Source organism: Pezoporus flaviventris, unplaced genomic scaffold (genome assembly GCF_033815535.1).
Source record: "Pezoporus flaviventris isolate CSIRO_AGI_PZ_B2104156 unplaced genomic scaffold, CSIRO_AGI_Pfla_v1 ptg000081l, whole genome shotgun sequence".
Classification (NCBI taxonomy): Eukaryota; Metazoa; Chordata; class Aves; order Psittaciformes; family Psittacidae; genus Pezoporus; species Pezoporus flaviventris.
In genome coordinates, this window is record NW_026892629.1 from 3632233 (window position 1) to 3658384 (window position 26152).

The 26152-nt window shown below is 37.8% G+C and overlaps 1 protein-coding gene across 6 annotated transcripts in view; it reads right to left on the bottom strand.

The window, feature by feature from the left end:
- Positions 1–536: 536 nt before the first annotated feature.
- Positions 537–26152, bottom strand: part of LAMA2 (laminin subunit alpha 2) — a 368512-nt gene continuing 342896 nt past the window's right edge. For 4 of the 6 annotated variants that reach the window (XM_061474973.1, XM_061474970.1, XM_061474968.1 and 1 more), the window contains 13 exons: positions 25748–25868; positions 23323–23538; positions 21824–21972; positions 18018–18194; positions 16977–17193; positions 13802–13861; positions 11314–11426; positions 9611–9800; positions 6726–6881; positions 4502–4655; positions 4018–4148; positions 3254–3476; positions 537–812 (listed from right to left, as the gene is read on the bottom strand). In XM_061474973.1, the coding sequence (XP_061330957.1) occupies positions 655–812; positions 3254–3476; positions 4018–4148; positions 4502–4655; positions 6726–6881; positions 9611–9800; positions 11314–11426; positions 13802–13861; positions 16977–17193; positions 18018–18194; positions 21824–21972; positions 23323–23538; positions 25748–25868 (2065 nt within the window). In that variant the 3' untranslated portion in view covers positions 537–654. The remainder of the gene's footprint in view (positions 813–3253; positions 3477–4017; positions 4149–4501; positions 4656–6725; positions 6882–9610; positions 9801–11313; positions 11427–13801; positions 13862–16976; positions 17194–18017; positions 18195–21823; positions 21973–23322; positions 23539–25747; positions 25869–26152) is intronic. The other 2 variants (XM_061474969.1, XM_061474972.1) reach the window with 1 other exon arrangement.

Below are 26152 nucleotides of genomic sequence, written 5' to 3' on the forward strand. Positions count from 1 at the left end.
TTTTCTTTTGCGTAGGTGGTGGTTTTTACATTTGCACAGTGGATGTTCTGCATGTCCAAGTACAACCTTTGCAAAAGTAGAGTTTAAACAATTTGAAATGATCCACAGAAAAGATAATCCATATTTCAGTGATGATTTCATAGTCCCCTAAAAAATACAAAGCACTGAGGAAAATCGCCAGGATTTGGTATTTTAGTGAGACCATCTATGGGAAGCAACTTTCCTCATCTATGTTTTTCTCCTTATCTATGTACTAGTGTACTACGCACTCTAAATTATATTTAAGGAAGATCTGGGGTGGCTTCTCAATTCAGAATTCCTCACAAATTAACAGCATCAAGCAGGGGCAGTGGAGTCTAAGTTTGGAAGCTGATTTTACATTAAGGACTTAATTAAATAGATGACAGTAGAGATTAGCGATATGTGCTCTGCTAATAATCTCTGGGATTCTCCTGCCTCATCTCCTTAGATTTCATCTTCCTCTAGAAGCCTGGTTTGTGAATTTTGCCATTTGAATATCCCAGACACTACTCAAATAATTGCATAAAGACATTTTATTATGAACGTAATGTATATAGAGAGGTTTTTTCTTTTTTTTTTTTTTTTTAAATCTGAGGTGCTTATATAAACAGATCCCTATCAGCTGAATGACAGTTAGTTTGCAGGGCATGACAGCGGTTGAACACCCTTCAGCTCCAAAGCTTTGCTGAAGTTAATCTCTTGAGGTTTAGCAGTACCCTTGGTGAGCTTCAGAAATCGAATACATCCTTTAAAACGGATATTAGTGGTCAGCCCAAACTGGGTTACGCCATCTGAAGGAGGGGAAAAAATAAAAGGCAAAAGGAATTAAGTTAAGATGATATTTAAGTTTGTTTTCAGAGAGTTCTGCAGGAGAATAGATGTCCCCAGCAATATATTAATATGTTTTACTTGTATATCTTCTTTATTAAAAAGTGTCAAAAATTATGAGTGAATGTGGTAAACGCCTATATTAGTGATAACAATCCAATCTTCTTTCCTTTTTCTATTCTAGCATGACAGTGGCAGAATCTGAACACATTAAACTGCCATTGTAAGCCATGTAACTTGCTTACGTCACATGGAGGAAGTTAAGGAAAATGGCCAAATGGCAGTTTGCTACCTAAGAATGGTGCATACACACTAGTCTGATTATCTCCACATTCTCAAGCTACTTATCCACAGAATAACAGAAAAAAAAAAAAAGAAAAGGCTAAAATGGATGCAATTCTCAGCCCTAATGCCATGATAAAGCCAGTTCCTCAGTATGGAATTCAGATATCATTTAAGGAACAGTTTTGAGAGTTTTCAAGTGTTGTGAAATTTATTCCTTTTTTTTTTTTTTCCCATGCTTACAGTAAAGCCAGGAATTTGAGTACATCTTTTCCACTAAAGAAGGAGAGGATTAGTGAGGGTTGATTTGACTGGGAAGCTTAAATATTTCTCTCAACTCACTGAAATTTATAGCCCAACTTGTTTCTCAGTGTTCTTCCAAGTGAAAAAGAGATATGGGGATGCACTCTGATACAAGTCTATGTGACTGATAAACGGTTGCAGAAATAATTTAACACCTGTAGAAGACTGACTGGTCATAGCATTATGCTGTTTCACAGAGGAATGAGATAACTGAATCCATCTGTCACTCCTTGCACAAGGAAGAGTGATAGTAGGAGATGAGTAATGGCTTTTATGGGTAGCCAGGAATTTATATCCATTCCCATGTTCTGGTGGCAAATTTTTTTTCTGCTGGATATTCTCTACTACGTAATTCTAGCTGATTTACAACTGTTTTGTGCTACCTATGCAGCCAGGAGAAGCCTCAAGAGGGCTGGCAAATACAAATGCTTACTAATTTAACACAATGCTGTGATGCTGTTTTTTAAATTTGTGATGAGGCTGCATGGGTATTAGGGAATGTTAAAACAAACCTTGGATATATGTGGCTGAAGTTAGGAATATCACTTCAACATGATCTAAGTGTAGGCTTGTTTTATACAGATTGCAGTTTTACTTCCATTTGCTTCTCTTACTATGTTCCTCTTAACGTACAGTCCAGAGCAAGGCAGTAACTCCAGTGTTTCTTTAGTGTGAACTCCTGTGTTAGAAACCTCTTAAGAAAAGGCTGCCAGAAAGGTGTTTTCCTTCTGGCGCAAAGTTGTAAGTACTTATCAATAGCCACTGTGACTGAAGTACAACTTTCATATCTCAGTATCAAGGACATTTTTGAAAATGTTCTGAAGCTTGAGAGAAGGCTTTTTTGATAAACTGCACCAAAAATTAGAATGGGACTAAAAACATTTCCCAGAAAATCATTTAGGAATTAACTCAAGAGGCCTCTTGCCATTGACCTGAGTATTCAATAGAGCAGACTCATAACTGCAAGCATACTCAGCTTTTTTGTTTGCAAACAAGAGGTAAACTTCATTCTAAATGCAACAAAATTGGCACTTTGCAAACAACTGTGTTTTCAGAAAGTAAACTGCTAATAGATAAGCTTATTGATTGTCTATGGACAGATAAATACAAACATCCATCATCAGCTTAGTGGAATATGAAGTTAGTTACAGAACTCAGCCCAGTTCTGGATGGATCCTGTTCAGTTACCTCCGCATGCATGAAGCAAGTTCTTTTGAGGGCTTCCAAAATACCAACTAGCAGATTTGGATTTTTTTTTTCCCCTTTAAAAAACACCAGACCACAAGCAGAGAGATCAGTTGGGAAGAGATGGTGTCCTCTCACCTCTTTGTGCAAGCTCTTGTTCACATTCCTCAGTTCCTCAGGTTTTACAGCCTGTTTTACACACATAGTGATCTGGTCCCCCAAAGGCATATATGCATTATTTAGTTAAATTTAAATTTGCCATTCATAAATTAAATTTATATTTGCCAAATGCTGTTACTATTGAAACATAACTATTATGCTGTAACTAAACAGAAAGTTTTAAGAGAGAGGCTGTGTGTGCATGCAGCAGAGGCCAGAAAGTCTGCCTGCTCCTCTGTGACAGTTCCTGCATTTGAAACCAGCCAGGGGTAACTGTGAGAGTCTTTTGGTGCTGCAAAATTTCTTGATCCAAAATGCAGCTGGATGCAGAAATGGGCATCCATGCCAACCAATACAGACTTGGGCAGTTTTACCCATAATCTTTAGCATACCAGTCCTAATTGCATTTAAAACATTACCAAGGCAGTGTTGCTAAAGCCTAAGGTAAAGCATCCTTTGTGTGTTAAACACTTACCAGGATATCCTCCAACAAAGACAGGGTCATTGGTGTCTGCTGAGGTTGAAGCCCTGCTTGGGCTGTTACTAGCCACTTGTCTGTCATCCACAGTCAGCTCTAAACGGTGTTTGATCTTGTTTGCAAGAACCTTGTGCCACTGTCCATCACATAAGCTGCCTGGTGCATCAGGCTCATAGATAGCAGAGAATCGGCCTGCACCATTGTCAACGTGAAACATCACCTGAAAGCATGACATGGAAGTTGGGTAGTTCTCAGAACAGTTCTACAGGGTTTTTTGTGTTTTTTTTTCCCCTGTTTTGTTTGTTTGTTTGTTTGTTTTACTGAAAAGTCAAGATGCTCTGACTGCACACATTAAAGCTCTGATTTAATACCAGGCTCTAGGTGGTGGCTGTCTCTTTGGGACTTCCCCACCCTAAGCTCTTTATAGTGATAGATTACTGACTGGGTTTCCAGATTGTGAAATGAAAGATATACACAAGAAACTAGTATTATTAATGACAAAGCTTTTCCCCCAAACTTTTCATATTCTCGCTAATTTAAGCAATGATGTTGCAGTTTTAGGAAAATCAAGTGTTACAGAATCTTTTAAAATGTCTTTATAAAAGTTTAAGGAGTCCTTGGTAAGTGGCAAGTGCTGCATAAAGGAGAGCCCTGATATTGACTTGAGATGACTTGAAATCAGGTTAGTAAGCTTGCATTTAAACTACCTGTGCTTTCTAAAACCAGTCTCTATGAAGAACCAAAACTGCTTTGCTACTCACTTTTCCATCAACTAATTCGATGCCAAGCCCATCCATTTTCTGGCTGCTGACTCCTAGGAGAACACCATTCAGTCGTGTTGTACGGAATTCAAATTCCATGAGGAGGTCTGTTCCCACTTTGTATGCACCAACTTGGAGAGAAAAGGAGGAAGCATAGTAACATGAAAAAAATAATTTAATCCATTATTCCTAATCATCACACAAAGTGTGTTGCCAGCAATGCAAGGTAACTAACTCAGCATTATTAATGCACTCCATTTCATGTGAAATGACGTAAGTAACTGTTATGGTGGCTTTGCTTAGTGTGAGACCTTGCTAGAAAGTCATATAGTCTGTCTCTAGACAGGATAAATAAAAATTACCAATGAGAGTTTCAAGTATTGGTCTCTGCCTTCAGTTAACAAGAGTTAAGTAGCACTGAAAGTCTTTGAAAGCAGCATCTCCTCTTTGTTCTTTGCCTGTCAGCAGAATTGCTGTCCATTACCTGTTTTGGCAAAGCCTGTTCCATCAAAGTATGTTCCTTTCTGTGCAGTGACAAAGCATTTTCCAACACTGAAGCTGGAAGTTGGATTATCCAGGTCAACAGGTGCTTCTGTCATTTTAAAATTTCTGATGCAGCCGTCGATGCTATAGGTGACCTGCAGTCAATATTTCAAACAGAATGTGTAACTGTGCAAAGCAAGCTGCACTGCTCAGAATAAAAGCCTAAACCATGTCATCAAAACGTAACTTTCCTCTGCTTCTCTGCTGGATTTATGGGGCTGAATAAAACTTGAATTTTACATGGCTAATCCTTAATATCTGATTGTAATTGGAATCAAATCTCAGTCATCCTGAGGATGAATTACATTGCTTTTCAGGGATGTGATCTGAGTCACATCTACTTGGCTTAATGTAGGGGACACAAAAAATTATGGCATAATGAAACATAGCAAACTACATCAGCAATGCAGGAACTTAATGGCCTATCCTTTACCTTTTTAATTGACTAGGTTATGGGGTTTGTGAGTAGATGAAAACACTGGATGTAGTTCCCTGGCTGCTGGTAATTTTACTAGGGCTTCCCACCCACCCCTGTAAAAAACAGGCAAGCACTGTTTTTTACTTTCTGTGAATGACATTTGAAATCACATTTAAATCTCAAAGCACATAAGACTGTCAGGATCTGACACGACCGTTATTGCCAGACTGAGCCATTTATCTGCATGGGTTCCCTCCATTACTTCTGACAAGGAGAAACAGGTAAGGATTTAGTATTACCTTTCTCCTTAGATTAGGACTTGTAAATTGCAGATGTATTTCAAAGAGCATAATTTGATAATATTAGGAATTACATTTTGGGGGTAGTTAATTGCTTTCTGGTTTTCAGTGGCTCAGATCTGGTTTGGTAAATCCAAATGATCACTAGATTTGCCTGAATTTGGGCTTTCTGCAAAATCCATAATTTGCTGAGAAATACGATCTTAGAGGTCAGTTTTCTTTATGAACTAAGATTCTCAGATTTAGAGTGGCTACTCTTCCCCTTCATTCCATATTCACAAGTTATTATAGGGACTTATTTAAGCAGGATCTAGGAATTCCTTTTCTGTATTTATTTTCTCTGCCTAAACTGATGAACTCTTACCTGTCTATAGACTAGTATTTGCCATTCCATCTTACTACAGTGGTATTTACTCATATGTAAATTCTTTGAGAGTCTGGTTTGTTTCCTTACCATGTTTTGCAGTCCTCTTTACCAATTCTGTATAACCACTTGGAATGAGCCTAGACATAGCTGCTACTGACACTCCAGGTTTGTTTTTTGTTTTTTTTTTTTTCAAATCATGCTACACTATATGCCTAATCTGGTGTTTGCTATAATTAAACTCACTCAAGTTTTGGCTTCTGCTTTGAAAGACCCCTCTACACAGAGAGAAAAATAATGTGGGGAAGAGGTTTTTCTCTGATTCTGATACTGGCATATCTTGGGGTGTGGGAGGGCAGCAGGAAAGCGAGATGACTGACATGGAGTTGTGCAGAGAGATGCAGTAAATGGCCTGGGTGAGGAAATACAGTGTTCCTAGTTGGTTCTACAAATTTTATGCCAAAATTATATTCACCTCTCCAGGCTCTCTGTTTGCCAGGGTAATTTCTGTGTCAGAATGGAAGCTGGGCATTTAGACTAAAACAGTGGTAAACTGATATATGCGCATTTGATTTGGAAACAGACAACAGAGTTTTCATGGCCTTACTTCAAAATACATTCTCTCCTAGTTTATTAATAACAACACAAAACCAATTACTACAGTAAGCAGCAGTACTACTGGGGACTTTGTCCAGGGTGATTTTAGCTTTTGTGGTTTCTCTTAGGAGGTGCTTTCACTGCTTTTTAGCATTTATTGCTTGATAAATTACAGCCAAGAGAAAGGGGAAGTAGTATTCAGGACCTTATACTCTAGCTGTGATACAAGTGGATAGAAGTGTGTGGATCTTTCTACTTTTCCATAACAGTAACTAAGTCTACTATTTCTAGTTCTTTGCATTAACTAGATTTTGAGTCAGATCCTTCCACTGAAAGAAGGTAGTGTACCTCAAGTAAGGTCCATTTTAACTGTATTCTTGAGCAGTCTGAGGGAAAAGCAAAGCAAAACAAAACAAAACTGGGAAGACATAGGTACAAACCAAGACATACTTAAGCAGTGTGAGAAAACTTTAACAAACTTGCTTACCGGACCGATTCTTCTAGTTGTGTAGTTAATGGGCAATCCTCCAACATACAGCATTCCTACAACATCCAATATATCAGCCTTCTTGGGGCTAACAGTCCTGTTTGAAACTTCATCTACTATAAGGCTTCCTTCTTGCTTCATTCGAACTACTTTTATCTACAAATACACACAAATGCAGTACAATTATAGACAGTTTTCTTAAAATAAGGCATTTCCAGATTGTAACTAGCCTTACAGTGCAAAATATATAACATAGGAGAAAGTTGTAGGAGTTGTTACAGAAATACTATGGCAGCAACTATGGTTGATGTTCATGGAACAGAGCTCTGGGTCAGGAGGCATCATGATTATAAACAGATCTCATAGCATCCTTCCAGTATCTGAAGGGGGGCTATAGGGATGCTGGGGATGGACTATTCACTAGAACTGTAGTGACAGGACAAGGGGTAACAGGTTAAAACTTAAACAAGGGAAGTTTAGATTGAATATAAGGAAGAAGTTATTTACTGTAAGGGTGGTGAGGCACTGGAATTGGGTGCCTGGGGAAGTTGTGAATGCTCCATCCCTGGCAGTGTTCAAGGCCAGGTTGGACAGAGCCTTGGGTGACGTGGTTTAGTGTCTTATTTAAGACAGGGGGGTTGGAACTTTATGATCTTAAGGTCCTTTCCAACCCTAACTGTTCTATTGTCCTATGATTCTATAATTTATTAGAACTACAGAAAAGACTTGGGGTTCCTTTAAAAAGCTTCAATGTTACTATCATAGGCATGGCACAGTACTGGTTTTCCTGGAACCAGACAGCAATTTTAAGTACTGGGAATAGTAAATACTGAATATTAATGGCACCAGTTGCAAATCTTTATTGCAGCACATGTTTGCAGACAATATTGAGTTTATGATTCCACTAGTTTGGATGTCCCTCAGATCATAGTACATGCTAGAGTAAATATAATACCAGCTATGTTCTGTTGGTATTATGACTTATGTTCAGACAAATGGGCTGTGAATTGCATAGGTAAAGTGCAGTTGCTGAAGAGTTAAGGAAATTCTACCCCAACAACTGCAGTCCAATGTCTTTCCAAAAGTTTATGCTGAAATCTCTGCAAATCAGTGTAAGAATGTTCAGTATAAAAAAGGAATAAATGTAAAATGCAACATGTATGTTACCAGATTTCTAAACAGCAAGTAGTTAGCCAACCAGAATAGCGAAGAGAGACAAACAGCATTTTTCTTTGGCTTTTCTTTGATATGGCTGTTTCTACTTCGGAGAGGGAGAACATCTGTCAAGCATCTGGGACGACTGAGCACTAATAAGGGGTGGCCTGAAGGTGGGGGACCGAACTCGGGTGTTTACAGATAACTGTATGTTTGAGATGGACAATTAAACATTGGGCAGAAGGAGGATTTGGAGAGTGTGACAGGAACTGGGAAATACTCTTATCGAAGATCTAAAGAGATAGCAGTATCATGATATGGCTTCTGTAGGCCTGAGGGAAAAATTTTTAACCTAAGCCATTTTAAATGGAGGAAAGACTGTCACTAAAAGGATTCTCTTAAGGAGAAGCTCCTACTTTCTTAAAACAAAGACTGTGGTCTTCTCTTAAAATAGTTGCCTTTTTCCATTCTCCCAAAATGGACTTCCTTGTGTTTTTTTGGGAGCTGTGACTTTGGATTTTGTCTCCATTCTCTCCTACAAAAATGAGATCTACAACAAGGGTCCCTTTCTCACTGAGTGTCAAGCTGCATGGCCAAAGAGAACAGTATTCCAACAAGAAATATATGCTCCAGTTAGTTCTCTCAGAATATAGAGAAAACAGCTAAAAGAGCAAAATACATCTTTTCTGTATTTATACAGAGTCTAGCAGAAAGGGGCCCTGGTCTATTGCCAGTGCTCCTAGGCATTATATAAACCAGACAAATAATGACTACAACTTTATTTTTTCCCCTCCTGAAATACCTTGGTATAGAGCATTTGCTATCATCAAAAGGCTCATGAATAAATATCCAGCAAAAATAAAATTCCTGCAGAACAGGGTGGGAATGAAACAAAGAGGGACTAGGGATGACTGCAAAGGGGTTTCAGAGCAGAAAAGACAATGAGATTTTTTTCTCATTTTCCCATTGATGGTGATGTGGCTAGTGACTTTCCAAATACCTGTCCAAAATGTAATGTCTCTTATAGTATATAACTTGAATACAGAGTTCCGTGTATTCTTTTCTTCTCTGTCTTTATTACTGCCTTCGAGCTTGTTACCTAATGAATATACTGTGTCTGTTCTTGGCCCAGTAACTACTGAACTTCATGGTTGTGATATTATTCCTTCCCTTACCATTCAAATACCACAGGCATTGCATACAAATGCTCCTTCTCATAAAGTCACAGAAGGGGCTGCCAAATACATCCAGGAATATCATATTTATTCTGTAATGAATGGAATTAATGATGCAGGGAAGATTTACTTAAATGTGACTACTTTTTTTTATTCTTAGTATTATGGCTCATCGATGATATTAACATAGAAACAACTGGTTTTAATGGTGTATTCTATCATCATGAGCTGATACTCACCTGAGCCCTGTTAGGCAGGAAGGAAAATTTTCTGCAGTTCCTTGCCATGCATGGAACATACTCTAAATATATCCAGAAATGCATGTTTCATGAAGGACAAATTTCAAATATCAGCACTAACTTTTCTGTTTATGGAATATGTAATGTGTACTTAACAGTGACTCTGAAAACCCAAATTTTTCAGACTACATAAAATCGTAGTTGCAAAGTTTAGCTTTATGTATATGAACAGACTACACTTTGCAAATATCTTAAGGCAAAACAAAGCTTGCCTTTAGCATGACAAAGAATAATTTAGCATTAGAGATTATTATACCTTGTGCCACTGCCCATCATTTATTTTGTTGGAAATCATTGTGTTGGTGTCTCCACTCCCCAGATCATAGCTGAAGTAAGGCAGTCCATTCTTTATCTGAACTGTAGCAAAATCAGCATGGTTGATGCGGGCCATGTAAAACAGCAAGCCAGAATCAGCTGTTGTTCGGACTTCAAATTCAATTGTAAGTCTGGAAATCAAACAGCAACAAAGGAAAAGATATTCAGAGGCAGAGAGTAGCCAAATTTATCTGCTTTACACTTTGTACAGCTATCTGCTGTACACTTTTCCTCTAAAGTTTACATTTAGTGGCCCATTTTGCTTGTCCATCAAAGTTTAAAAAAAATAATTTGGTTATACATGAACTGCATTTCACACATATCTGATCCCTGATGTGAATGTTCATTAGTCCCTTTGCTGTGGACGTACAAAAGTGCAAACTTGGCATAGAATTTCAAGATACAATTCTCAGCTGCAGCTGTAGTTGCTAGAAAATCCCAGCGCTTCTAAAATTCCAGTGGCATTATCCATCATCCACACACATAATGCTCACAAAGATGAGTGAGGTACAGTGACAGCTGGCAAATGCCGAGTTTCTAATGAGTTGTATTGCCTGAAGACATGTTGCAGAACTTTTAAAGATGCAGAGAGAAGAGTTTACGATCAACATATAAAACACTTATTCTGATTTCTTCCAACAGAAAATGGGGCTGTGTCTGAGGAAGTCTGTTGACCCCTTGGACAGAAGGGTAATAATGAAAATTTGCCTACAGCAAAGAACCTGTTAAGAAATTATTTTAATTATCTAGATGCTAAGTTTGTACTGGCTGCACACCACTAATCTAGCCCAAGCCGAGCTGTGAAATTAGTGTCTGAAAGCAGTTGATAACAGAAATGTGAAAAATCATTGCATGAAAATGATCAGGCCAGTATTCTTATTTGAAAAGAAGATAATCAAGGACTCTAGGATTACATATGTACTTTAATTATATTCCTAGTTGTCTAAAAATAGCATATGTGAAAATATGCAGTACAGCACCCTTATAGGTAAAAATAAATGTGAGGCTGATGGACTTGTAAACTATAAGGCAGCAAAAACGCTTTAGTGGAATGGCGTGGCACATTTGTTAATGACCACGTGTCTTCAGAGCAAAAATAAACAATTAGTAAGTTATAGCTTCACAAATCCTTGACACAGCAGTATTTTTATAAGCAGCTCTTGGAATTTCTTTACATATCAGCACATATATGCATATATTGCTATATTCTGTGACAGCAAAGTCATGTTGCCTGTTTACTGTGCAAACACAACCTAATTAGCAGAGGAAAAGGGAATAAAGATTTGCTTGTTACAAGAAATTAGCAAGTTACTGAACCAAGAAATGTTCTGAAAAAGCAACTATGAGCTCAGTTGCATGACCTGGTTCCATTCTTCTGTTTGTTTTTCTGCAAATCAGTCTGGGATTTGTGTGTACCTGAACCTTTATAAAGAGGTAAACTGTTTTTGTGAGAGCTACTTAGGTGGGCACTTCATTGCCTAGATTTTACACTTTAATTAAGCAGTTTTTAATGAAATTAATTAGGGGATGTGTTCTTTTTCAGATTATGCCCATGATTTTGGGAGATGCTTTTGAGAATATCAGGAGGGGCATTTTATTTTTATATTATTCAATCAAAACTCATTGCTGAAATAAACGATATACCTGTTTTTCACTTTGGTGTCATCAAATGCAACTGCAATGTGGCTGTTCCTTGAAAGACCAAATTGCTTGCCACCTTCCAAAATGGCTGGTTCTGTGTCAGCAGCACAGGAATCCTGCAAAATAGCGACCATGCAAATTTCATATTTGGTATCTTTCTCAGCTGTGCATGTGCTGGAAGTCTTTCAGCTGCTCAGGACTGAGAATATTCCACCTTGTCTAGACACTGGCTCTGCAATTTTCTGGTGTGTTGACGTCTCATCAAATTAAACCACAGCAAAAGTCAGCTAAAGTTATAAACCAGTATGACAGGAACTTGGTATAAAAGCAGAGCTCATTAAGCTGGCTGTAAAAGGAAATAAAAGTAATATATGAACGAGGCTGCTTTCATGCCACCAGTGGACATTTACAAGAGTCTTAAGTGATTTCCAGGCAGCTCAGCGTACTCTTAGATCACATAAATGCATTTTATACAGTAGGATTCCCTCTTACAGACATGAAGCAAGACTTAAGTTTTAAAGCGATGCTTTGCTGTCGACTTGAAATCTAGTCACCTTAGAAATGAGTTAAAAGTAGTTTCAGATCCTGCACCTGTCAACGGGTCCTCCATTTTACTTCATTATATTGTTTTACAACCATCCTCTTTGTTTAATGCGCTGTTTCCCCTGGTGCTGTTGAAAGACCTCACAAACAATAAGGGAAGCCGAATAACTGATAGGTAGAAGTTAACAACTGTTAAACTCCCATAAGCTGCCTAACGTAGACACATTACCTAGGGGGTAAAGAAAGAAACCCCTCCCTGTCTGTTCCCCTTCTATTAATCTTAAAGTGGTGCAACAATGGAAGGTAAAATACCTTCTGCCCAGTGTAATTTTCCCGCTTTAATTTCACCAGGTCTTTTAATCTCTGGCCCTAAAGCTTTTGTATAGGGGTGCCTGGGGCGATGCAAGACCATGGTAATTACAGCTCCTACTCATGTCTAATTTTGCCTCCCACTGAGAGTATTGTGAAGGAACTATTCAAAGGATCAAACACAACACAATCTCAAGACAATACCGCTGGGAAAAAAAAACCAAACTTTGATAGCTGCAAGCTCTGTCTTTAAGCACTGTGGCTGATATAATTTTGGATTGGCAACAGTCTTATTTGAGCCCTGACTCAGCAGGGACCTGCAAAGCACAAGGTGCAGTGCCTTGCTGACAAAGAGCTCTTTCTGTGAAACATTTTGAAAATGTCATGAGTGACTCATCAGGCAGTGAAATTTCTTTCCCCCTTACTCAGTTTTTCAGTATTGTTAGTGTTAGGCTTTCTGCTTTTACACATCACAAAAAATCTTCACAACAATATAGAGCACATCTAAAAATTAGTTTTCCACAGCGAATGCTCTGATTTGACAGAGAACACCATGCATTACAACATCAATGCGCAATAGAGGGAAAAAAAAAAAAAACACAGGAAAAATTCAGCAGTACCAAAGAACCAAACAAAGTTATGAATGTGTGATAGTCTTCCAGTGATCATCAAACAAAAAAAATCATATTCTTATAATTCTGGGTAAAGTTTCTAAATATTTTAAGCTTTACAGGTCGTCTAAAATTTAACAACTACATTAATAATAATACTGTGTGTATAAATGCTTTCAATAGCATTTGGGCTGGCTAAAATTTTAAGACAGGGACTAGGTATGGTACTGGAACAACAGGAAAGAATTGGAAAATAACTAACACACACTTTTCTGTGGCACACTTCCACATATTACATGGTAAAAGGAAATATTCTGACAGTAAATCCAAACCTAGGCTAGTATATGTTAGTAGAGGGTTGGTGTTGATGCTTAAAGCAGCTCCCCGGCATCAGCCAATACTGCAGTTTTATTTCATCCCAGCAGGAGGACTATAAGAAAGGACAAGGAGCGGGGGAGAGTGCCAAACACACAGTGACGGTGGGAATCATAGCAAGCATACACTGATTATTTACTGATAAATACTGGTCAATAATTAGGTTGATGTTGAAATGTCAGTAAAAAAAAAAATAAAATAGGGCATACTTAAATGACTTCCAGGTTTTATTCACATCCTTCACAGACTGTGAACTAAGCATGGATCACCAGCCTATATTAAAATATGCCAGGTTTGGGTTTTTTTTAGTACTGGCTTTAAGGTGTCTTGGGTTTAAACCTGGCTGCTTAATAATTACCTGAGATGCTCAAGACTGAACTCTTCAGCTGCACTTTATTTCAGTCTTGTCAGATGTCAAGGTAAATGTCAGTCAGATGACTGGCAAATCAAGAAGCCAGGTGTGTCTCGCAGTGGAAATGAGGAACAGAAAAGCTCACTGGTGGACTGCACACATTCTACAAACAATGCTGTATTAGCAATTATAAAGAAAGTAATTAGGGGAAAAAGGAAGCGGCAGTGAAGCAGTCCCCACAGTTCACTGAACAGTGTTAATAAAACAATGAAGTAATGCATGGAGAAATAGTGAAAGGTACCGTCATGGAGTCAAATGGAGAAGTAAAGCTGGCGCTCTTCATTTCAGTGGCAAGCGAATCCTGAGAAGCAGTGAATAACATGAGGCAGAAGTAGCAGTTACTGAAGGTTGAGAAACATGTGGCACCCACAGCAAGCAGACTGGTGACCAGTGTATTTCCCAACTGTCTTATATCTTGTTTTGCTTTTAGTACAGGATAGGTTGGGGTTGGTTTGTTGTGTTTTTTTTTTCATTTGGGATTAAACACACACCCCCCCCCCCCCTCCGTTTACATGCAGATGGATATTAGAGATAAAAAAAGATCCTAAGAGGACTCAAGTAGAACAGATACCTTATTTAAGTCAAGTCTAAAATGTGGAGATAATTTTTTTCTGCAGTATATTTTCCATATACAATCCTTCTTCACTGAACTTCTGTATAATGAATTGCCATATGAGTTCTAGCTCATTATTAGACTGTAGTTACCTATTGTGTTACAACAGTCCCCAGAAAAATACTTTGGAGAACTTACTTAGATGAATATAAAAGCTATCCAAAAGCTTGCCTTATTTAAAACACTTTCAAGTCGTCAGCATACTAAAATGGTTTAATTTTTTTTCCAAGAGAGAAAGTAAAGTAATGGTGTTTTGTTTAGATTTTTACTTTGAAATCCTGTTTCAAGTTATCACGGCTCTAGATATGTGATATACAAAACACACCTAGCTACAATGGGACTAGTTTCTGATATTAATGAGTAGATCCATTCCTGTCAAATTTATATTTAAGAGTCTTGCTGTGCACTTGTACTCTCATGTGCTTCTGCATTATTTTATTTTGTCAATAATGTTTGATCAAGGGCTACTATTACTGCACTCTTTCACGACAGTGAGCATTAAACTGGATAACCCTTTTTACCTTGTTGTTGGTTGGTTCCTTCTCTTTCAATAGTACTCTTACTAGAATTTGCTTACTTTTAGAAAGATGCATCGGGCCCTCATAGTACAACTACTCCACCTCGTGGGAATGAGTAAAAAATGCTGCCCTAGAGCATTAAAAGGCCGGTAACTCTGGGACTCAGGGCAGGGTAATAACTAAGATGGAGCTTGCCTGTCTTAAACCCCAAGCTCCCATTTTGAGGTACACAGAAGGCTGCATGTGCTGTCGAGACTTCAGGAGTGCCTGAAGACAAGTCCTGATTAAAGCTGTGCCATATGTACCTGGCCAATGAAGGTGGCCATGAATGTCAAATATAAAACTAATGAGTTAGGGATTTTGGCCTAGTTATTGCACCTTTTATTTTTGTAGGAAAACATTGTTAAAAATCCTACCTATGTCCAAGGAAAATCAGATATGAATTCTGAAGATGAGTCAGGTAACAAGGAGTGACTGTGGCAATGAATTCAGGTTCCTCTGTCTCAAACTGACTCACTGAAAATCACATCCTTTTTTCTTTTTTTTGTCTTTATGCAATTAATTGCTAATCTTATCCTCTGTGTCACACTGAAAAATTCAGTACAAACAAACGCTGTGTTCTGAGTAATGCTGTGTCAATGAGGAAGTGTGAAACGGGAATGAAGATTAAACCTGACCCATCGTGGGAGCACCTCTCAGAATGGTTAAAAGATCTTATGAACCCAATCTAGAAGAGACTGTCAAAATTACTGACTCTTTTACATTTTATATATATATATTTAAAAGCAAGTTAGATACTCTGGTTGTTAACTTCTCAAAGCTTATTATGGTAGTGTCAATTCTGATAGCGCAAATAGACTCCTAGCTGGAAAGTGGGTAGTCTTTTTGTATTGTTTGGAAATCTCACCCATACTGAACTATATCCAGCTGTCCTGGTTTCAGCTGGAATAGAACTACTTTTCTTCCTAGTAGCTGGTGCAGTGCTGTGCTTTGGCTTAGTCTGACAGTAATGCTGATAACACAGAGATGGTTTAGTTGTTGCTAAGTAGCTTAACCCTGAGGAAAGACTTTTCAAGTCTCATGCTCTGCCAGTGAGGAGGAGCAAAAGAAGCTGTGAGGGAGAAGAGACAGGACACCTGACCCAAACTAGCCAGAGGTGCATTCCACACCACAGCACGTCATGCTCACCTATAAACTGGGGGGAGTTTGCTGGGAGCTACTGATTACTGGTTGGGGATGAGCTAGCTAGGCATAGGTTAGCAGGTGGTGAGCAATTGTAATGGGCATCACTTGCGTTCCCTGAATTTTACACCTCCTTATCTCTTTTTCCTATTATTATAATCATCATTTCTATTACTATAATATTTTACTTCATTTCAATTATTAAACTATTCATATCTCAACCTGCAGGTTTTACCTTTTTCCAATTCTCCTCCCCATCCCACCAGGGTAGGGAGGAGTAACCGAGCAGCTATGTGTTAATTAGTTAACGGCTGGGGTTAAACCATGACACCTGCATAAATCTTTGGGGTTTATGCATGTCTAATAAAATGCAAAGGTTTCCCCCCCCCAGAATATCATCTAGTGTATATATTCTTCAATTTAATATTCAGATATTTAACTACAACTTTTCTGGACAGTAAAATGTTACATCCATTTGTAAAACCGCTACATTTGTGATGGAAGTTTCTTCTTAAATTTTATTGTATAAGACTGCTTGCTGATATTATCTAGCTAAAATTTCTGGTAACAACAGCTGAACAACATTTAACAGTGACTGGGGTTTCAGTCCCTAAGTTCATAAGTCTCCTGACTAAAGTTATAAAGTATCAGTGGAGGAATTGCTCTACCAAACACACCTACCTGGTTTACCTGTTTCTTCATCCTGTCAGTGACATGGCTGTTATCCTGTGCTTCAGAGAACAGCACAAGAAATACCATAACAACATGGATTTCCCATAGGAAAATTTCCCTTCCAACCCCAATCAGGTATTGCTTGGCTTACATACTGAAGTGCAAGAGTTTAGGGCTAAGCATGCAAGCCAAAGCGAATTCTACTGCTGTATCATTCTTTCAATTACTATTATAGTCCAAGCAAATGACACCAACCAGTTTTCCATTATCTACAGATTTTACTGACCTGCAACAAGGTGTTCCCATTACAATATCATGATAAATTATTATTATTTTTGTGGCAAATTACGTCTTTGTTCTTGACGGCCAGCCTTTCAATTTCGCCTGGAAAAAGAAACTTTTCAAAATTTACCTGAGTGATCTACACTTACAAATGCTGCAGGTAGAGATGGTAGTGGAGGAGGAAGGGAAGCAGAAAGGGTACTGGGTCTTTCTTTCTCCCCATTAGTGTCTGGTTCGGGTTGGATCAGGACTGTTGTGTGGATTGGTTTATCTTCATCCTCAGGTGGCCTAACCTCTGGTTCTAGAGAGGGACATCTGCCAATATCTGCATTTTCAAAGGACACGGGTTGAGCAAAGTCCATGGGGCTGAGAACATACAAAGAAATTGATGGCTGTTAGTTTTTCTGCCTTATTATCTCTCCTTTATAAAAAAAAAAAAGCTGTATGCTGCAGTGTAATTCCACTTCACAGGACACAAGGGCCAGGTTTGATTCTATCTGTTTTCGGTACAGAAGTGGGACACTTAAATTAGAGGTGATAGTCACCATTGACTTTCCTTCTTACAGTCAGTGCAGAGAGACAGGCATCCTCTTTGGCAAGCTTTACCAGCCTAGGTAGGCTGAATCACATTGCTGAGAAGTCCTCTCTAATGTACACCGATGGGGTGAGTGTGATGGGATCCTCATTTAGGTACTTCAGTTATGTGAAAGAATAAGATGGGAACTTTCTATATACGTTTTACTTTTTCACCATTTCCTTTTGTTTTACTTAAATGTTCTTTCCATATTACTGCAGCATGCACTTTCCACAAAGCAAATTGATTCCTACAGTGGTTCTTAGACAGAATTTGTATACTCTTGGAGATTAACCTTACTTAAAGTGTTATAGTACACCATAAGTTCCTATCATTGAAGCAAGTCTTACTGTAGTGCTACTGATTAATTTCTCTTATTTTATGGATAAGTACCCAGGTCCTGGCTTGTCTGCAAAACATTTCATTAATTGCATAGCCTATGGAGTGTATATTGTAGGCAAAAAAAAGAAAAAAGAAAGGGCATATTAAGAAAACAGATATTATTCTAGGATTTGCTGTTAGTATGATTCCTTGCAATAATGCTGTTTCTTTTAGCAGCCAAGGTAGTTAACCAGTCTTCATTAACTGGGCATTTATTGGCATGAGTGAGACTTACGTGGCATTAATGACAAGATTCCATATACAGCCCTCAAATGGTGGTATGTTTCTGAGCAGCGCAGTCTGAAACTGAGAAGAAGTACCCCCCACAAAGAGTTTCCTGACAGATATGGGCTGGTCTGTTGGCAGTCTCTGAGTCTGGCCTTTGTCTTCATCTACTTGAACAGTGAACATCCTGTGAAAAATATTTGAAAGCAAAGAAATATGTATTTTACTTTGGTTATTGTTTGTATTGAAGTCACCACTCTGCAGGCCCCATTTACTCCTACACCAGCTACAACACTAAGCAACCCAAATTATGTAGTTAGCAGCTCACATTAAATGCATGTTAACCACCAGGTTTTCAGTTACTGGTATGCTTCCTTAGTAGCTCTCTGGAGGAGCTTGGCAAACATGTGCTGCAGAGAGGTGATAGTATCAGTCACTGGTTGAATAGAAGTGGTTTGTAGTGTGGCAACACTGACATGGTACGGGCCATGCCTGCAGTACTGTGTGCTCAGCAGAATGGGAACAGCATGAGACCACATTTTGTTTGGGCTCCCTATCTCCTGGTTTTCGAAGTTATCTATCTTCTTGCTGGGGGACAAACACTGCTACAAACTGCTTTGACTGCAGAATCAACCACAGATACATGCTGTACACTTTTATCTTGGGGAGACAGCAGAGTAGGAAAATTGCTGATAGCTCACCATGTACTGATACAAGTGCTATAATTCATTCTCATGGGTGATGCACATGCTACAAGCTAAAAGACAAACCAATCTCATGGAAGATACTGTTGACGTTGAACAGAGGAAGACAGAAGCATCTGAAGCACAACACCACTGGCTGACCATGCCAAATCAAGGAATGGAAAAAAAGAACAAAGAGGGAAGGCATAAATATGGTGAAGGGCATTACTGTGGTAAAAGCAAGAATGCAGATGTGACAAAAAAAGGTGAATGCTTTTGCCTGTCAAAGCTACTAAGATGTAGACGTTGGGGATTTGTACCACATTTACAAGAAAACATGGTAAAGGGGTGAGAAAGTGGAAAACTAGTTTGCCAAGCCATACCATACACTATACTGAGAAAGAAAGGTAATATAAAGGCTGTGGAATTGCAAGACAGTGGATTATTTTGATGGGCAACATATAACAAGGCATAGCAACAAAAGTGAAAAGTTTAACTGCTGAGACAATTTAACCATTGAGAAAATAGAAAATCTGTAGCTTCTGAACAAATCCAGCTCAAGGTGAGCTGAGTTGCACAGGATAGGTAAGAACTTCAGTATTTTTGAAGGTGAATGTAAAATGCTAGTTGGCATCATTTCTTCATGTTGGTAGACTGTCTTTAATAGTATTTAGCTGTGAGAGAAACAGGGCCACAAAAAAAGAGCTCTCTGTGTCTCTGGTAAACTCTGATATTATTTATGAAGTGCAGTTTTTGTTTCAAATACATTAAAGTCACGGTAAATATCAGGATCTAACTACTCAAGAATCTTTGACTACAGTTATGTGAACACAAGTTGGGTATCTGAAAGTAAGTAGCTTGATTTTTCAGAGTTACTGAGAATCTTTATGACATATCTGAAATAATAAGTATCTGGCAAATAACCTCACTTTTTAAAACTGTAAAATTATGCTGAACATACTGAACACCAATATTCTTCTTTTACAATAATTAAAAATGTTAGCAACTGAATACTGAAAATATTTATTGAAAAGAGGCTGGTTTTCATATGTAAAATGCTTGACTTTTGTTATTTATACAAGTCATAGACAGAACTGGATAGTGACTTAAGCACATGGATTAGATAATTGTTGTACTACATGCGGATTGCCCTGTTTTCTCATAGTTTTGGATGGATTAATTCAGTCCGGGAAGCTGTAGAGTAAGAAAGTGATTAATTTTTCAAAGGCTTGGAGGAAGCAGGTATTAAAAGTCTTTGTTGGGAGAATTTCAAGGATTTCCTCCAGACCCTTCAGCAGAGGAAACAGAGGAAGAAATTTCTCTGTGGACAGTTCAGAGCAACAGTGGTTTAGGTTCTGTTAAGAGTCGCTGAGAGGACACTTCACTGCCTTCAGAGGAAGTGTAGGGAAATTGCATTGCAAGACCTGAGTTATCCTTCATGCTGTTGCATGTTAGCCATGGCTACTGATTGTCAATATTTTCATTAGCATACAGTATTTCATCTCATCGTTAGCCATTAATATAGTAAACATTTTGGTTCCAAGCAGAACCATACGATGATGTGCATTAGTCTTCAACAGTATCATATAATTACGTTGGAAGAGAAAGCAAACATTTCATAATTATATGGACAATTATCTCTCTGAAGAGCTTTCAAATGGTGTTTCTCATATTTAATAAAATAAAGCTTCAGTTCATGATGGAGGGGTTAATCTTAATTTTTATCTTTTCACATCCATTTCATGTTACAGAAACTGCAGAGTTCAGACAATTTGTTTTGTAACAGAGCTACTTTGAAAACACAGTTTTCATCCGAACAAGCATCATCACTGTATGGCATTGTACAGTAGTTGTGTCTTGACATACTCTCACAGGTCAAGCTACTGTACTTGCTATAGCACTCCATAAAAGAACTTTATTTTTCAGAGCTTCTTATTATCATCTGCATATTTGTGTTCTGTCACAGCGACAGAAAACATTTTGCAAAATGCAGTTATCATTTCCAAAATTATTTTTTTCCACAAAGAATTTACAGTTTTACCTTGAACTAGTCCCTGAAACTGGGAAGAGATATTGTTTGGACGCACTATTTCTAAGATTTTTCATCAATACAATAGAAATTCAGTCAGAAAATTATACTGACAAAGCGAAGTGAGTTATAGAGAGGACAAAAGGACACCTGGGTACTGGACAGACAGGAACTATTGCACAAGAAGGCTACAGTGTTGTGGGGTAAGGCGGTGAAGCCTAGTGTTCAGTGTGCTTGGATAAGTGCATTTGGTAACATGCTGGATGTCACATCTTCTTTCTGTTTTTCTTTTTTTTTTTTTATAAATAAAATAGAGCAACATTGTACCTAGTGCACTAATCCACTGAATATCTGCACAGTATGTGCACATTTGTCCACAACAAACCCTACATGGAACAAGAGGTTTTCCAGGCTATAAATAATGACTAATTCCTACACGCTACAGCAGAAAGCTCTTTCTAATCACTTTCTGAATGGTAATTAGTTGATTTTTTTAATTTTTTTTTTTAATTCTTTTACAATGTCTGAGAAAGGGCAAAGGAATTTAAGTGAAATTCTGTTTAAAACAACATGGTCTGAGAAGGTTTGCAGTGGCTTCCCAGCAATAAGAATGACTGCCATTTATTGGGTAAAACAATGGGTCTTCATTGTTTTATCCAGTTTAGCTGGGCACCACTGTAACCACATGTATATACACCAGCACATGGCATTTCAAAAAGGCTACAGTCTGCTGTGCTGTTGCTGCTTGTATACTTAAAGTCTTTTTCTACATGTCTTGAAAAGGTGATTTACTGCACCACAGGAGTATTTCTCATCCACACATTTGATTAATAAAATGTATTTGACAAGAACCAGAAGGTTAAAGACACCAATTCAGACAAATGCAGGTGTCTGGGGAAACAGGCTGACAGACTAGCAAAGCAAGTAAACCCAGCTCTGCAGAATAATAAGCACTGTCAGAAACTAACTTCTCAAAAGGTTGCAATTACACTAAATTCTTGGTCTCAGCAGAAGCATTTGCATGGATTGCTAAAGACACTGGTACGTTCGCTTTGTTGGATTAGGTCTGCTGTTTGGTCTGTACCACTTCTAGGTATTTGTTACCCTCTAGCTCGTTCTATCCGGATAGAGTGTGCCCTGCCATCATGAAATTCGCCGGCTTCTGGTCTGATGGTGATTCTGTGGGGATCCCGTATCCCAGTGGAGATATGCACTTCTAGTCGACCTCTGTTCAGGAACACTGCATAGTAGGCCTGCAATGTATACGTTGGTATAAGAACATAAGTTACACGTGACAGAAATTATTTCACTTAGTTTTACATTATGTTTTATCTCTTACACTGGTTTTTAATTCACTCATCATAGACAAGATACTGTAGTTTTAGTTCTGCTGCTGCTGTTACATTCAGACTTTCTTGTATTTTTGTAGTAAGTGGGTGAAATGAAGTCATGATGGAAAGCCTCCTCAGTAGATTTAGCTCTCTGTGTACCTTTTTGTGGGAAAGGATGGAGACTTCTAACCTACAATTCTTCTGATTGATTCTTCTGATTGATTCTTCTACAATTCTTGCTGGTACAAGGCCTGGTCTTAAACCTGAATAGTACTGATCTCAGTGCGAGTGATCTCAGTTTGGAGGGCTGGCAAATCATGCCAGTAGTTGCTCTAGCAACCAATATAATTTTGTAGTGGTTTTCAGGATCTAAACTTCAGTTACTATAGCAATGAGTGTCATGCTCATTTCTGTGACCCGAAGAGCTGGGAAACGATAAAGGAGCCCTTACTCTGAAGTTAATTTCAGGCAGGTAAGCAATTATAATGTCCTGTCCCTGGAGTGTGTTCCTTCAGGTCACTGAAGGTCACTCTCCTCCAAAATGGGCAGGAAGGAGAATAACGAAATACCATTACCCAGAAGTCCTGAAAAATGAAAGCATCAAAATATTCTCTTCATCTCTGTGTAGTATGGCTTGTCTGTGAGGTTTTTAACTAGTCAAGATTTGAATAATTTCTGACAGCAATTGCACTTTTACCAGTTAGTTACTTGATCTCTCTGTAGGTACTTCCTTTGAACAGACTGACTCTATTCTCTTCAGAAAGGATTTACACTGCAGATTTGTATTTATGGGAGAGAAGGAGAGGTTAGAAGACTCTTAAGTCTTACATCCCACAGAAGTGATCCTGAACAAGGGGCTTATCATGCACTGACTTTTTTCTTTCCTTTTTTTTTTTGTCTAAAGGGAAATAGAATGGTCCTTATTTATGTCGGTATGAACAGGAATGAGAGAGAATGACAGTGTATAAGTAGTCCTCAGAATGAGTGAAGAACATTATTCTCTAATATTTAGGTTTGATTAAAAAAAAAACACAAACCCAACATGAAAGAATCTTTATGATAGAAAAATCTGTAAGAGAAACAGTTACTCCAATGCAAAAAAACCCTCACCAGTTCTGAGCCTCTATCAGGCTCTCCATCAGATAAAGGATAACATTAGAAATACTTTATTGCCAACCACTGAATCTTAAGTATAAACATCTGACTGTGCCTTGAGACATCAAGTTCAGTAAAATTGTGAGTTTTCTTTATCTTTTGCTAGGCTCCTCATACCTGTCCTGTTTGTCTGCGTTTCCGCAGAGGGGCAGGTTTCCTTCCAGTGTACCTGCGTTTTCTCCTGGGAGGGACAACTGTGCCACTTGTGCCAAACAAGATTATCCCAGACTCATTCTTTGTGCTGAAGGAGAGGTTGATTTCTGTGCCCACATCAAAGGACACAGGCTGCAGTTCCACAAAACCTGGCTTGGGGAAGCTAACTGTATAAATGTTCTGTAAGAAGAGGACAGAAAAGTGCATTGGTAAAATTAAGAGTATGAACATGTAAATATAACCAGTGTGAAGACATGGAAAGTAATAATAACCACTAAGCAATTTACTTCTCAAAATGTTGTGCAAACATTAATTTACCTGTTTACATCTGGCATCATTAGAGTATTTCTGGAACCCTGTCATACAGGAAGGCAAAGTTCCAGTCTTATTTTGATATATCCTCTTGGATTAAAACTAACTGTTCACACATGTTTTTTTATATGAGTGTTTTCTATTGAGTTAATACAGTGGGATTTTGCTTTTAAATCAATACAATAGATAATATAAGCCATTATGAACATAAACTAGATACTATTATTTGTTAAACATGCCTAGATAATACTTTTAATTAACCAGTCATTACTGCTTCATCATTATTGCTTCACTAAGCAGTACTGCTTTCTTGATGACTCAGGCTCATAAATGAAGCATTCGTTGCACATGGTCCAATTCTTTGGACATTGGTAGCTATTAACACAATTTAAAGAGTAGAATATGTCATCAAATAATAAATCAGTGCATACTCCTGAATATTTCTTGTAATTGCTGCCAATTCATGTATTCTTCCAGATGTGGAAGACCAGTCTATAGGAACAGTGACTTTTAATAAACTCACTCACCATTTTTTCACTGCAGTAGAATTGTTTTCAGGTCTAGATATAATAGATTATGCCATATAAAATTACTGCTGATGATATTCATCTTTCTCTAAAATCTGAGGGCTTTTACATAACTCAGTGTATATCCAGTCTTTATCTTTTGCTTATACTTCTCTTTTTTTTTTAAATTATCCTACAGACCCTGTTTTCTACAATTAAAATATTTTATTCCATTCCCAACAAAATGGTTAAACCAACTAGATCAAATGTTACAAAATAACTTGAAAAACAAAGTACTTGCTAAGATTCATAGCAACAGAAGAAACTGAACTGAACTATCCATTCCTATACAGGAAAGAATATACAATAAACCAAAACAAATCTGAACTTCTATAAAAACTTTTTTCTGAAACCAAATTTGCAAGATGCAAAAGCATTTGAGCAAGCTGGTTGTTTACAGTTTAGTTTTATCACAAGCTTGAAAACTTAAAAATGGCCATCCCATGACAGATCCAACGAGTCTAATACCCTGAGAGTCCTGTTGTGTGCTTTTTGCTCTGATGAAGGCCAGAGGCACAAGTGATAAACAAAGCAAAAGAGGGTCTTCATCTTTATTTTGGCCTGGCCAATTTCCAGTCACTGCTCAAAGGAAACTTATAATGTTTTGTAGAAAAATACTGAAAAAGCATCAGATTAACAACTCATTTGGATTTACTGTAGTGGTATCTGATATAAAACTGAAGATCATACATCTGCTCCCAAAACTACATTTCCAGGGAAGAAATACAGACTATTTATTGGAAGACAAATGTCACTGGAAATATTTTTTCTTATAGACAAAGACACTTCCATGGAAAAATTACTATATTCTCTCCCAAACTTAGGTTCAGATTCCTTGAATTTATATGCATTGAAAGCATGCTAATTAGAAGCAGCAAGAGGTGAAAATAAATAGACTTGAGTTGTATTTAAAGTTGAAATAACAATACCAATTTTGCACATTCTTAATGATCAGTAAGAAGTGTGCCTTCCAACTCAGTGGTAGCTCATAACAGTAGGCGGTCTACAGTACCTGTCCCAAAGGTGACTTTGCTTCAGTTACACCCAAATATACTGTGATTTACAAACTACCTCAGATTTTCTGTAGTGAATGATTTTATAATAACAATTAAGAAAAATAATTTAAATCCTTGCGGTTTATGTGCATCAACATCTTTAAAGGTTTTTGCAGCAGTGTCAGTGCCTAATTCTGTCCTCATTAATGTAAGTAATTTCCATGTTAGTCAGCTGAAACAAAGTTAGATAGTTGCTAAGCATTTTAGAAAATCCTACCCTTTAGGGACAGGGATATCACAACTGACCAGAGATACTGTCCAAGAAGTTAGGATCTAGAAAACTGGGCTACTTGCTGATCAGACTTATTCATCTTTAATGTAACTATTCTGATTTTCAGCTTAGATCCCTATGTGCTTCTGAATGTGCATTATACAATTAATATGTTATACCATAAGATCAGAAACTAGAAAGCATTTATGCCCAGTAAGACCAAAATACAAGGAAGTCAGACTAACCTCTAGTGTACATCCTTTGGTTAGGCCAACAAAATCAGGACTACTCAATATATTATATGGCGTCCTTGAAATTTCAATCTCTTTGAGACAACCTGTATATTTCTGTAAATTCACTTCAGGCCTAAAAAAAATGTTAGAAGTATAATGTGTTTTCAAAAATAGAGTTTAGGGAGAACACAGTCAGACAGACACACACACATGCACTTTCAGATGCACAGATGCTTATTTTTTTCTATACACACATACACTCACATGAATATATCCTGCCTTCTACCACCCATCAGCACATATCACACTCTGCTTTGCATCTCTCAAAGATGTAACAGAAGATTCCTCTCATCTCCTCTCCAGTTGACAACAGTCCTTTTTACCATTTTTTTCCTTTTTTTTTGAATTTTCTTTGTT